The sequence below is a fragment of the Stylophora pistillata genome, chromosome 11, assembly GCF_964205215.1.
Source record: "Stylophora pistillata chromosome 11, jaStyPist1.2, whole genome shotgun sequence".
In the NCBI taxonomy this organism is placed as follows: Eukaryota; Metazoa; Cnidaria; class Anthozoa; order Scleractinia; family Pocilloporidae; genus Stylophora; species Stylophora pistillata.
In genome coordinates, this window is record NC_142529.1 from 24122395 (window position 1) to 24134623 (window position 12229).

The 12229-nt window shown below is 37.9% G+C and overlaps 2 protein-coding genes across 3 annotated transcripts in view; both read right to left on the reverse strand.

Moving 5' to 3' along the window:
- Positions 1-3462, reverse strand: part of LOC148720735 (tetratricopeptide repeat protein 28-like) — an 11975-nt gene extending 8513 nt beyond the window's left edge. Inside the window, exons 1-2 of the mRNA XM_088738958.1 lie at positions 1809-3462; positions 415-462 (exon numbers count right to left, since the gene is read on the reverse strand). The gene's annotated coding sequence lies outside the window, so the exon portion shown is untranslated. The remainder of the gene's footprint in view (positions 1-414; positions 463-1808) is intronic.
- A 4066-nt stretch (positions 3463-7528) lies between these two features.
- LOC148720737 (uncharacterized) lies at positions 7529-11867 on the reverse strand. 2 transcript variants are annotated; one of them, XM_088737542.1, is made up of 4 exons: positions 11751-11867; positions 9906-9973; positions 8681-8759; positions 7529-8315 (listed from the first exon to the last, which is right to left on the reverse strand). In XM_088737542.1, the coding sequence occupies exons 2-4, from the start codon at positions 9906-9908 to the stop codon at positions 7846-7848; spliced, it is 552 nt and encodes a 183-aa protein (XP_088593668.1). In that variant the 5' UTR covers positions 9909-9973; positions 11751-11867; the 3' UTR covers positions 7529-7845. The 2 variants fall into 2 exon arrangements, with proteins under 2 accessions (XP_088593668.1, XP_088593667.1); XM_088737541.1 differs by lacking the exon at positions 11751-11867 and having other exon boundaries at positions 9906-10292.
- Positions 11868-12229: the final 362 nt, after the last annotated feature.

The window sequence follows — 12229 nt, forward strand, 5'->3', positions numbered from 1 at the left end:
TAAAATATTGAAGAGAATTTGGTATAATCTCACTGTTACCTTTTAACGCTGATATGATGAGCTGTTCTCATTGGTTGGGTATTGTACGAAAAAACGTAAAGAGAATTGAATTTTTGATCACAAATACTAACGACAGAGTCACTGTATTTGTGATACCTTAAGGCATGTATTTCATCAAGGATGTAATTCCTTCGAAATGTCATCAAAACACTTTTTCACAAATAAAAGTTTCACTCTTTAGAACTTCGTCACTAAAAGAATCTATTTTTGCACCAATTGACGAGCACCTGTAGAAGGGGAGCTCAAGGGAATGATACCAAATGTGTTCCTATTTTGATCTCTTATAACTGTTCGTGTAATAACAATTAGCGGAAAATATGCAAGACCTAATTAAATGTAACAAATTGTACTTACCCTCAGTCTCTAAAACTTTTCCCGCACCAAGGATTCAAATGACAACTTCTGGAAAACGAAGAAAAGAGCGGAAGATTAGTTATACAGAGTCATCATTTATATTTGAAGACGTGCCGGTGTATTCTAAGTGTCCTGCTGATCGTGTGACTGGCAGTAAAACGAATTGCTTGAAAATGAAACAAGTCGGCGCGCAAAATAACTAAAATATCTATGATGACAAGACAGAAAAAATCTAACAAGTAAACATAAAAAAAGATTTGACTTTTATTCTAAACACTGGTTACCACCGAAGAAAATTCGTTCAAATTGTAATGGTCATGTTTTTTTTTTTTCAAATAGTATTCGCTGGGTTAAATTTGTCGGCCACGCGTGACATTTGTAGACACTTTGGTAACAACTTGATCGTTCAACTTAGTTGTAACACAACAAGTAATGTGGAGTGAAAAATCCCGAGGATTTGCGGGTATGGGAAACTTATTAAAATAAAACAGAAGTAAAATAAAAGCTGACGTGTCGTCTTTGAAACATCTGCTACTTCAAACTGCACTGTTAGCGAATTTATCTGTTGGTGGAATCTGATTCTAGGCGATTCAACATCAATATGTCTGATTAAAGCGAATAAATTGCAAAGTGATCGTGTCGTGTTACATGTGATGTCACGCGACTTGTTTCAGCAGAACATACTAATGACTGGTCTTTGACATTTCACAATCAAAAGAATAAAACAAAAACATTTTTTTTCTCGGTGAAAAACTCCTTTCGTATGAAGCATGAGATTCAACGAAATAATTCTGCTCGACCGGGCTTCTTAGATTTAATGTTATTTATCCAGTATATCAGTCAGTATAGAACTGTAATCACAGCAGAGTTTGTCGGATTAGAGTGTTCCGTTCAGTTGGACAATAGTAACAGGCGAATTGTCAATTAAACCAAAGCTTTTAGATGCGAAATTATTCCAATGGAGCCGTGGAATGCTAGTATTCAGTGTCTTTATTGAGCCTTTGACTTTCAAGCCCTTATTTGTGATTCTCCCTTTCTACTACAGTACTTTCCTTTTGAAATGGTAATGAGAATTTGGTTATTAACGCTCTCAAACTAAACAGTTTGTTTAATCACGCGGGTATTGGTTACTGTTGAGATATTACATGTTAATAAACTCTTGGAGTTAAACTCAGTACATTTTATGGGCCACAGATAATTCATACGTCGTTCCATTAGAATTTTCACATAGCGTTTGAGTTACAAGATCAACATTATTGAAACAATCGATATTTTTGCTTGTCTTCATAGAAGTACCTATACAAGCCAGTCAGAGAAATGGAAGGATATATTGTAACGCAAGAATGATATCGAACAGAAGGTGTAATCTCTAATGACTCATAAATCGTACTTACCCCTTTTTTTTTTTACAAATAAACCACACCACATCTGCTAAGAGATGAAACCAAGTTTGATTTATCTTTGAGTTACGGATATCTGAGATTTTTGGAGGCAGGAAGATTTCGTAGTGTTTTTGTGCTATGATTAATGAAACTGAAAGCTAGAAACTGAAATGGTATTTTCTGCATAACAACGACAGTACTTCTAGCTACAGGAGGAGAAAAATAAACCTTTATTTTGTTTGTATTTTTTCTTTTTTTATTTATTGTAATTGTTAATTTATCTACAATTTGTATATTAAGATCTGTATAATTAAAGTTAAGTAAATAAATAAAGAAATAAATAAACTCAAAATCATCCTGAAAGGTGAGGTCTTTTTTTCATAAATGTTTTTTGCGCGTTATTTTAAAACATGCGACTATCATGATCCTAAAGATGACAGTATTATATTATATACTAACATATATTTTTGTTCGTAAAATGAAACATTTCGCTTGTCAACTTACTCATATGACTCATGGAACTTAGTTCCCGTAGGTTTTTCTACAGCTTTTTATCTCATTGAATTTGATCAGTTATGTTACAGTTTTTTTTAGCACACAAACATTAGGATTCCATTTTAGATCATTATTATGGTGGTTATTTTTAAATGCAGCGAACAAATTTCACTTTGTTTGAATCTTCATGGATTGCTCTGAGGCTCTAACGTTTGATCTTTGAAAAGGTTTTGATGAAAGCTTCGTAAGATAAATTTTTCGAACTGAGTTTAGAAGATGAGCATGCGACATCTTTGCTAAACTTCTCTCGCAGTTGGGTGATCATGTAACATATTCTTCTTAATGTTTATGCACACTGTCTAAGCGACAGGTGATGAGAATTAGAAGGTTATCATTTTAAATGATACTTTTCTCGATAGAGCGCAAGACCTTAATTCAGTGAAAAGCTAACAAACAAATTTATAGTGTTTAAAAACAGATGTAGGTTCTATGTCTGGGGAGTGAGAGAGTTTAAATGTCTTTTTGATCGCACTCCTATAGGCAGCATTTAAACGCTGACGCATTTCACTGATTTACCAAGGCATTGGACTCAATGGGAAATTCACTTACAAGAACGGCAGCAGAAATATCGTTGACCATAACAAGAATTATCATTACTAAAATGTTTACTCTCCATATACTAACATTCTGATGTTTCACCTGTTTCGAGCAATACATGTTATTTCTCATCCTTGTGGGTGGTATATCAGCTATCATGGCATGGGACAACAGAGGACACCGCACATGCGTGTTAGACGGAGAGCGTGCGCAGTACATGTGTGTAGTTGGAGAACATTCTGTGGAGAATGGCAACTTCCATGACGTTTATATTAGACTCAAAGCACAAAAGCACGGTAAGAAGCAGAGAAGTTTCAAGTTAAATTAGTTTTGTTTAAACCTTGCTCGCTAATTTCGTCGACCAGTCAGTAGCATAACTAAAAGCAGTCATCACTTGTTAACTTGGCTTTTCCCGCGCTTGAGCAAATTTGCTTGTTTCACTTTGTTTTCTCATCGGCAACCTGTTGCGATATTGCTTAACTTCCGTTTCCGGCCTGCAGTACCCCTGTCAGTAGTATCCATGGGACATCGCACTTAAAACAGAAAAAAAATTCAATTAACATACACTTGTCAGTCCAGTTTTCTTGCTTTGCATTTTGCATTAAAAGTAATTTCTAACAGTTGTTCTAGTACTTGATCAAATTGTGCCTACTTCGGGGAAATCCACTCTAATTGTAGTCGCACTCTGTCTGACGAGTGTAAAATCGAATTCAAGCGCAAGTGTCATGAGTACTGTGGACGAGAAAACGTCCGCAATTCACCCTTTCCCATTCAGTTATTTTGCTTCCCTCTGTTATCTTTTTACTCGCAATTGCGGATCGGCCCTTGTGGTCATGCATTTGCTTGAGATTAATCCTGGTTTGGCAGTAAGACAATGATGTTTGCTGCTCGCGCAGTCGTAGTCCCAGGACCTCCCTTTCTGGTCACGCACTCATCCTCTTGACGGGGTCACCTGCGTGCTAGTCTCCCGCGCAGCCGTTTTTTTTGGATGTCACGCAACGCTCCCCCAAAAGAACGGCTGCTGACAACCGAACTACATTCCTTTCTCATTGTCCTTGCGGTTTGGTCGCGGTCTATTGAACAGACCAATCACATACCAGAAAAACTGAATGACGAAAGGTTTCACGCGAAAATGTGGATGTTGGGAGAAACACTGAAGAAATTTGTCGATGAGAGCTCGAATTGTTTCACATGTTCATCGTTGTGCCCTGGTAAAGATAGAGTATATATTTTTGGGAAAACTTCTCACAATTTCGTTGAAATTATAGAATCTACGCTTAACATAGACGTCAACTGCTACGCCAACGACACGAACGCTAGACTGTTTGAGCGGTTGTTAAAGTTTCAGCGAGCAACTGAGAAAGTAGAAGAAGCTAAAAACTGAACTGAAACTCTTTATTCGCACTATTTCAAGAGGTTACTACAGATTACAAAAGTCAGAATATATAAGAAACAGTAAATTACATCAATAATCAAAAGGAAATACGAGACGCTTTTCAATCTAGGCCAAGGGCTAAACGCTTGCTTCGACCTACAGATGGAGATCAGGAGGAAAAAAGCGCGTGCTTGCCGTCAACAAACTGGGCGAAGCTTCGAGAACACTGCAATTTAGGTCGGCCAACGTCTCCTACGCTACTTATACTTCTTCATTTGCCAGTCCGCTGCTAGCTGGAGCGAACCCGATTAGTTATGTTCGTGGCTTCTTATCACCGGTACAGGAAATCGGCCCGAATTATCGAGTGTTTCCGCACGTTAGTACAACGCAACAACAATAACAACAATATGACCACTTTCATCGGTAACATGGAAAAACACGAGCGGGAGTGCTTGATATATTAACGATTTCCCGGATCCTGTAGGCAACTTAACAAAAACATCTTCTTTCTTGACTAAAACTTTTTTAATTGCAAGCTTCTGGTGAGCTTTAAGCTAGAAAATTTTGAACTTTGACGACGCTTTGCAAAAAGTTCCTTCAAGCACCGCCATTTGTCTTGTGTTTTCCGCATGAGGATCGCGATAGAAAACGATATCTGATTGGACGAGTCTCAGAAGGTGAGTCTGGCGCGAAAAGGTTCCTGAAAATGGAACCCGAGCTGTGATTGGCCAATTCGGAGAAAGGAATGTAGTTCGGTTGTCAGCAGCCGTTCTTTTGGGGGAGCGTTGCGTGACATCCAAAAAAACGGCTGCGAGGGAGACTACCTGCGTGCTTGATCTATTCAATTGAGACTATTGTGTTATAATTTCTCTCCTAGGGGCGGGTGAAATGTACTATTATGTCGTCTTTAACGGATTCCACCTAACGGAACAAAAGATCACATCTTATTCCAAAAAAACGGTAAGGCAAGTGATTCCGTTAAATTTTTAAGAATTTCTCTTGACTGTAACTGTCAACCAAACTTCGTCTTTCATCGCTAATTTACCATCTCACATTGGAATTCAGACCGTCTTGATATCACGTTAACGTAGAAATCAACAGGCTGAGCGATCAGTCTTGATATGAACTCATTGTCTCCTGACAAAGAATCAATGAAAACTTATCTCAGCTGAAAATGGAATAAAGTATTGATAACTGTCACATATGTGATAGTTCCTTTTTTTACATGATAGTTGCAACAAAAGAGCACGTGCATTTCATTGTCTCGAGTGTATCGCCATTCGAGTGAAAACAACCAACACGTCACCGTAGCTGTTTGCGCTTCAGTTTAGTTTAGTTCTCTCACAACGGATAGGATTTTTTCTCGACAAATTAACCCAAGGATTTCTGTCGTTCAAGATATTTTCTCACAGTAAAACTCGTAGATTTTACTGTTTAGAGTATATTACAGATCGAGTGAAAATAACTTTTTTTTTTATAAGATTAAAGATGATAATCAAAGAGAATACATCCACTCCTTTGATAATGACCTGGGTAACTATTCTGATACAAGCTCAACGAATATATTTTTAAAGGTGCAGCACAGACTGAAGTTGGCTTTTCTAAAGAAGGACGAACCTGGACAAGCTTCGAGTTTCCGGATTCAGCGGCTAATCATATAAAGCTTGCAGATGGGTGTTCAATCGTTTTCGCAGAACGGGTACTGTGTCATCTAGCGGTAAACTGAAACGAACTCGCTGAGACAACAGATCAGCACGATATTTTAATTAAGCTTCCCGGCCTGGCTTGACAGTTACCTTGCCTTCAAGGTCAATGAAGCGAATCAAAGATGAATAGCACGTTCTGCAATAAAAAAAACACCGTTCTGTCTCGAACATCGTTGAACGTTCCTGGGTAATAAACTACATGAATTCAAAAAGGAGAAAATTCTGACGGCCCTTATAAGTCGGCATCTAATGGGCGTTTTATAATAGAGAGTAGGATATCAACTGATATATCTATACCAGTACCAAATACCAAACCACTCCAATACATACTGTTTAATTCGCATCCTGTTCCAGCCAGCGTGGTCGGAAGCTCCAAATTCCATTGATCGTCCGTAGTTAACGCAAAATCATCGCTCTTACCGCCTGATTTCGGAGCCATGTGATAAAGTTTTAAATCAAAATCTCCGAGTCCATATTTACTAGACAACGTTTTTAGACCAAGGAACGAAATAAAGTGCTTTTTGAGCGCCAGTACGGTTTAAACTTCGTTGATAGGAATGCGGCTTCTGTGAATGCCGTTTCAAATTCACCTACGGTAAAAGCTTACAACACCTCTTAAAATACCAGTATTCACGGCTATCGCGTATGTTGACGATCGTGTTGGGTATCAAAGATCATATAAGTGATATGTGACACATGACCTTGATGTGGATGGCACATGCAGTAATTATGAACGAAATATGACACTCTGGCGTTTTCCTACTGGTATGTAATGAAAAACATACTTTCATTGAACAAAATAAATCAACTGTCTTTATTTTACATCCAGTTTTTAAGGTATTTAGGGCGATCCGGGCTATTGTCAGTTGTCAGTAAAAGCCCACCACAAATGTCAGTTGTCAGTTAGTTTTTCGGCGATTTGTCAGTTGTCAGTTAAAATTTTGGCCATTTGTCAGTTATCAGTTAAACCCATCTAGACCCTCCGACAGGGCTTAGAAAGTAAGACTTCAAAAAAATACTCAAATGGTAGAAAGCCTAGAGCTTGGCTTTCAACGTCATAAGACGAAAAATTAGAGGAGGTTAAGAGAAAGAGAACCAGGCTCTTGTAAGCTCCTGAATAACAGAGTCACACTTCGCTTGCATTGCAGGTGAATTCAACCGATTCATTCCTTTAATTTCGGTTTAACAGAATCACAAAGCGTCAACCAATGGTTATTATTTCGATGGTTTTCGTAGAACTTGTTTCCCTAATAACATGGATAAGAATGATCTAAGTTGAAAGCTTGTAGCCGTTCTTGTTTCACAAGTGCCCTTTTGGTATCAGCGCTTGCTGATTAAGGTGTGAGGTAATTATTCAGTTCGATTTTCACGCTTTCACTCCCGAGCTTGACTAGGAAAACCAAATTCTGAAATCTAAACTGTCCACGAAAATATAGTTCTAACTCAACATATTACTACGAGGAGTTTGGTTTCCTTGTTTCGAGGATATGGGAAGCTGATTGTTCTATAAACTCGTGTCTACCAAGGTCACATAAACAAGAAAAGTAGCAAGAAAAAAAAATTGTTTAATGTTTATTTATTTTCCTTAGATATGATTGGTCAGTCATATAATTATAGTTTATCACCTTGTTCTACACGGTCATTATGAGAAGTGACACCTATGCTATATTTATTAAAAACAAGAAAAACAACGATAATTAAATGCGAAATTCACAGGAGGTTAATGATGTGTAAAAAAATGGAAACTTGCCTGATGAAAGAAACAAAGAAACCTTGGAATACAATGGTTTTAACAACATCATTGCATTGATTATTGCTCCTAATGCGACTTAGTAGAAACGTGGCCAACAAGAAAACGACAACTTCATTGAATGCCTCATTCTTGAAACAGAGCATAGATATCACAACAAACCCTTCCTCCGTTGTCGCCTTCAGTGTAATTTTGCAGATCCTCACCGTACCAAAGGCGTAGCTGCTGACCAGCAAGTACTGGATAAGGCTCGGTGAATGGGGTCAGCACAATCTCTTTAGATGCTGAGTTATATCCGGGAACCCTGGCCCACTTGGCTGCTTGGTGGGCGTACTTCATGAACTCTCCTGGCGGCAAAATGATTTTGTTGTCCAATGTTGTTATGACAACATCAACTTCTTGTGCTACATCTCTATGTTGACCACACCCCCAAAACGACCAGTGTTGGGGATGTCTAACGTCACAGGACACGTAACCATACAGGTGAACCAACTTTATTGCGACCAGCCCTCCGCCAGATGGCAGGTAGAAGGATCCAAACTGGGCACCATTGGCACCAAAACACACTGGAGCAGTATTTGCCCTTTGCCAATTATCTGATGGAAAGATAATCTTGAGCACGCTTCCAAAACTATAAATCAATAATAGCTTTTTGTGTTCTCCGGTTTGGTCTGGAAAGAACATGTGCCAAGACTGATGTCTCGCGTGAAAGAGGGTATTCATTAAATTTTCTCCAAACCTTGTTAGTCACTCTTCGAATCGATATTCGATTATTTTTATGACGACGATAAGTGTTAGACTCGGTATAACTACTTAATTCTCACTCACATCAATAAGTTTAAATTTCAAGAATAAGGACTCTTACTTTATGTCGATTTACTTGCAGTCCTGATAGATTAAAAAAAAGGCAAAAATAAAAAATCAAACTAAATCGTTGTCGTTAAATGACTTAATTGATTACCTGAAGCCCGTGAGTTCAGACTTTGACCAGCATTAGCGAAATAAATCGCAATGAAACACAGAAATTTCCAATCTGAAATCTGAGAACAATGCAACATTTGTTGATATTCCGCACACTCTGCCATGATATGACTACTATTAGAAACGTATCATGTGACTATCATGATTACCAGGGCTTATTGGGTGTCTCGTTGGGCAGAATTCCTCTTGTTTAGTCTCTGTCTCTAGGTTCGCATCGTTATAAATCCCCTTAACAGGGTTTGGTTCTTTGTTTGAGAAAAAAGAAAGCTAAAGGATCTCGCTTTCAAGTGTCCAATCATTCAACAAGCTCAACAACTTAACAGATTTACCAGTGGTTAGATTTTGAAAGCCACTGACCATAAATATCGAGAATCTGCCGACAGTTGCAAAATTTTGTTATTCATTTTATTTTTCCTTTTGATGAACTTCAAGCTGAACGCATCGCCTATGGCAGGCCAGGAAAGAAACAGCTGTTCAGCGGTTCGCTTTACATTTTTTACATAATAGCCCGAACTCATTTCAACCTGGACGCGTCGCTTATGGCGCTCCAAGATAGAAAATCGAAGGAGTTACATTAAAAAGATAAAAATTTTAGATGATGTGTATTATTATTTGTAAATATATGAATGGCAGACCCCTTCATAGACCATTAAAGTTGACCTTTATTTTTCCTTTGCGGAAAAAAACGCATAGTGCATTATTTCGACGGGTTACTATGCAGACTTAAACGTAAGAACATAACATGAAATTTTTACTTTAAAAAAGACAAAAGGACCATCTAGCCTACAAAATTGAAAAGCGGTATTGCATCTCGTTGTGGCGTACGAAGTTTACGAAGTTGCACAATATTTCATCATTTTACCGGGAAGACAACAGCCATCCAAGTGTACTTTAAACTTTTCGATTTTTCGGAGAAAGCAAAGCGCGATAGAACTTTTTGATACCATATTTAGAAAAGGTTCATCAAAAGGGTAATTTAGGAAAAATAAAATGAATTACGAAATTTGGAACTGTCGGCGGATTCTCGATATTCATGGTCAGTGGCTCTTAAGGAAAATTCGTGACAGCCACCGTAAATTAGAGGGGTCAATGAGCTGCCTTAAAAACTTTCTTTAAGAGATACACACAAGGCTGTCCTGAGCGTGAGAATGCTGATAGATCACAACATCATATAAAAAGGTCACTCAACAGTAAGATTCTCCTACCATGTCGAATCTTGCAAAATGGGCCTTTTTTCCAAGCAGTTGTCTGGTTTTCTTGAGCTAGCGGTTGACTTGAATGGTAAATAAAGAAATCAATGTTCCTTTTATACAAAAGCAACCTTCCGGAGTTTGCGTTATTTTAAGTTCCTTTTCCTTCTCCGTGAGGGGATTTAGCATCTCCTCAATATTCATGTTACTGTATTCTCAACGATATTAAATAAGAGTTCCAGAAAAATAAATAGAGGCCAACATGTGTATGCATCATTCAACAAGTACAGGTAACGACGAATTACATGCGCTGACTTGCATTTTGAAAAACACTTCATAACTCGCCAGCAAAACAAACACTGAGCAGGGTCAACAAATATATCGGTTGTTCTACAAGAACAGGTCGGAAAGAGTTACGCGTACTCCCTTCTTCATATTTTAAATAACACTCCATAACTCGCGCAGAACAAGAAGCAAAGAAGCCCATATGTGTATGTGTCGTTCTACCGACAAGCAAAGGCAGACCGGAAGTATAACAGGCTCCGACTTAGATATATATTTAGTATAATTTCAGAGCTGAGCAAAGAGTTTCCAGCAATATGATTGGTCGAGTGGTTTCTTATATGACGCTATATAAACCGTTCCACATGTTTTATATAAAATGTTCAAATAAAATGTTAATAAATGTTACTAAAATGTTATGATTTTAGAAAATTCTCTGTTGTTCAGCTCTGAAATTATACTAAAACAATTATTCGCCTCAGGTTCGGTGAATATTGTCGAATAATCCCCTCGACTTCGTCTCGGGAATTATTCGACGATATTCACTGAACCTGAGGCGAATAATTGTTAAATATATATACATGATATATGTTTTTTCAATTCTTTTGCAGGCAGAGCTGCAGGGCGGGCCAGAAAATTATACACACAATATAACAATGATATAAATAAATAACGCTGATAATACTTCAGCAATTTTTCATGTATGAATAATATAAACAATCCTTAATAAATAATATTTCAACAACATGCACAGCAATTTCGTTACATTAAAAAAAATCATCAAAAATATGCCCTCATAGGGTTACTCCTTATGGGGGATCTATTAGTACAGAAAGCTACGAATCTAGCTGTCCTATAACTCTGGGTCTCTACAAGGAGGCGATCTCCTGAGCGAAGATTGAAGAACACTTTAACTCGCCAGAAAAAAACAACAAAAAAAGAGTCCAATATGAGTAAGCATCGTTTTATAAGCACAAGCAGGGGGAAAGTTATATGTTCTGACCACCATCTATTTTGAACAACACTCAATAACGTCAGTAGAAGAAGGAAAAAAAAGGCCTACTTGCGTATACGTCACTCTATAAGTACTGGCAGGGAAGAATTACGCATTTTTGGGTTTCCTTCCATTTTGAAAAACGCTCGATTACACGTGCAGAAAAACAAGCAAAGAGGCCAACAAGTTTATCATATCGCTGGCAGCGCACGTGGGCAATATGACGCGACTTCTTTGTTCTCATCTTTGCATCTGATAAATCCTTTATTGACCTAGGTTGTTCGGTCAAGATGGCTGGATACTAGCCTCGTTCTTTATTTACGTTTTATGCACTTAAATCTTAGCTCGGTCTATAAAAACGCACAAAAAGCATTCGGCCAATATCCAGCCATAGTTACCTCACGCTTGGTCCGTAATGCATATGCATCGTTCTACAAACACAGGCAGGGGGAAGAATTACATGTTCTGACTTCCTTATATTTTGAACAAAACTGGAAAACGCCAATAAGGAAAGAAACAAAAAGGTCAATATATGTATACATCATTGTATGAGCACATTAAGAGGAAAAATGACATGTTCTTACCTCTTTATATGTCAGTTGAACAACACTCGGAAACTTCCGCAGCAAAGCAAAGAAGAAGGAAAGATTACATATGCTGACTTCTTCATATTTTAATCAACACTCTATAACTCACGAAGATGTTACTGAGATAAGCTGGGATGACTTCTGTCACTATGATGCCTGTTATGATTACAGTGGGTTCTTGTCTTTAGCCTACAATTGGCAAAAATTTGTTGACAGAGTGATCTTTTCAACCTCCTGTTACTTAAATCAATCTTGTTTGCCCTCATTAAGCTAACCATTTTGCCCCCTTCACCCAAAACAATGTCGTATCATGCATGCATGATTCCCTGAACTTTTAGCCATCCTTGAGTGGGGAAAGAGGGGTCTGTTAATGATTTAGAGTGTGGTAGGTAGGTAGGTAGGTAGACTTTATTTAGCCAGGGTGGCCCACTCAGCAACGAAGCTGATATCCAGATGGGCCCTGAAGTAAAAAATTA

Bases quoted from the DNA above. Each gene is read 5' to 3' on its own strand.
- LOC148720737 (XM_088737542.1), bottom strand. The intron at 8,316-8,680 runs GTAATCAATTAA...TCTTTCCATCAG, and splicing joins TCTGAACTCACGGGCTTCAG to ATAATTGGCAAAGGGCAAAT.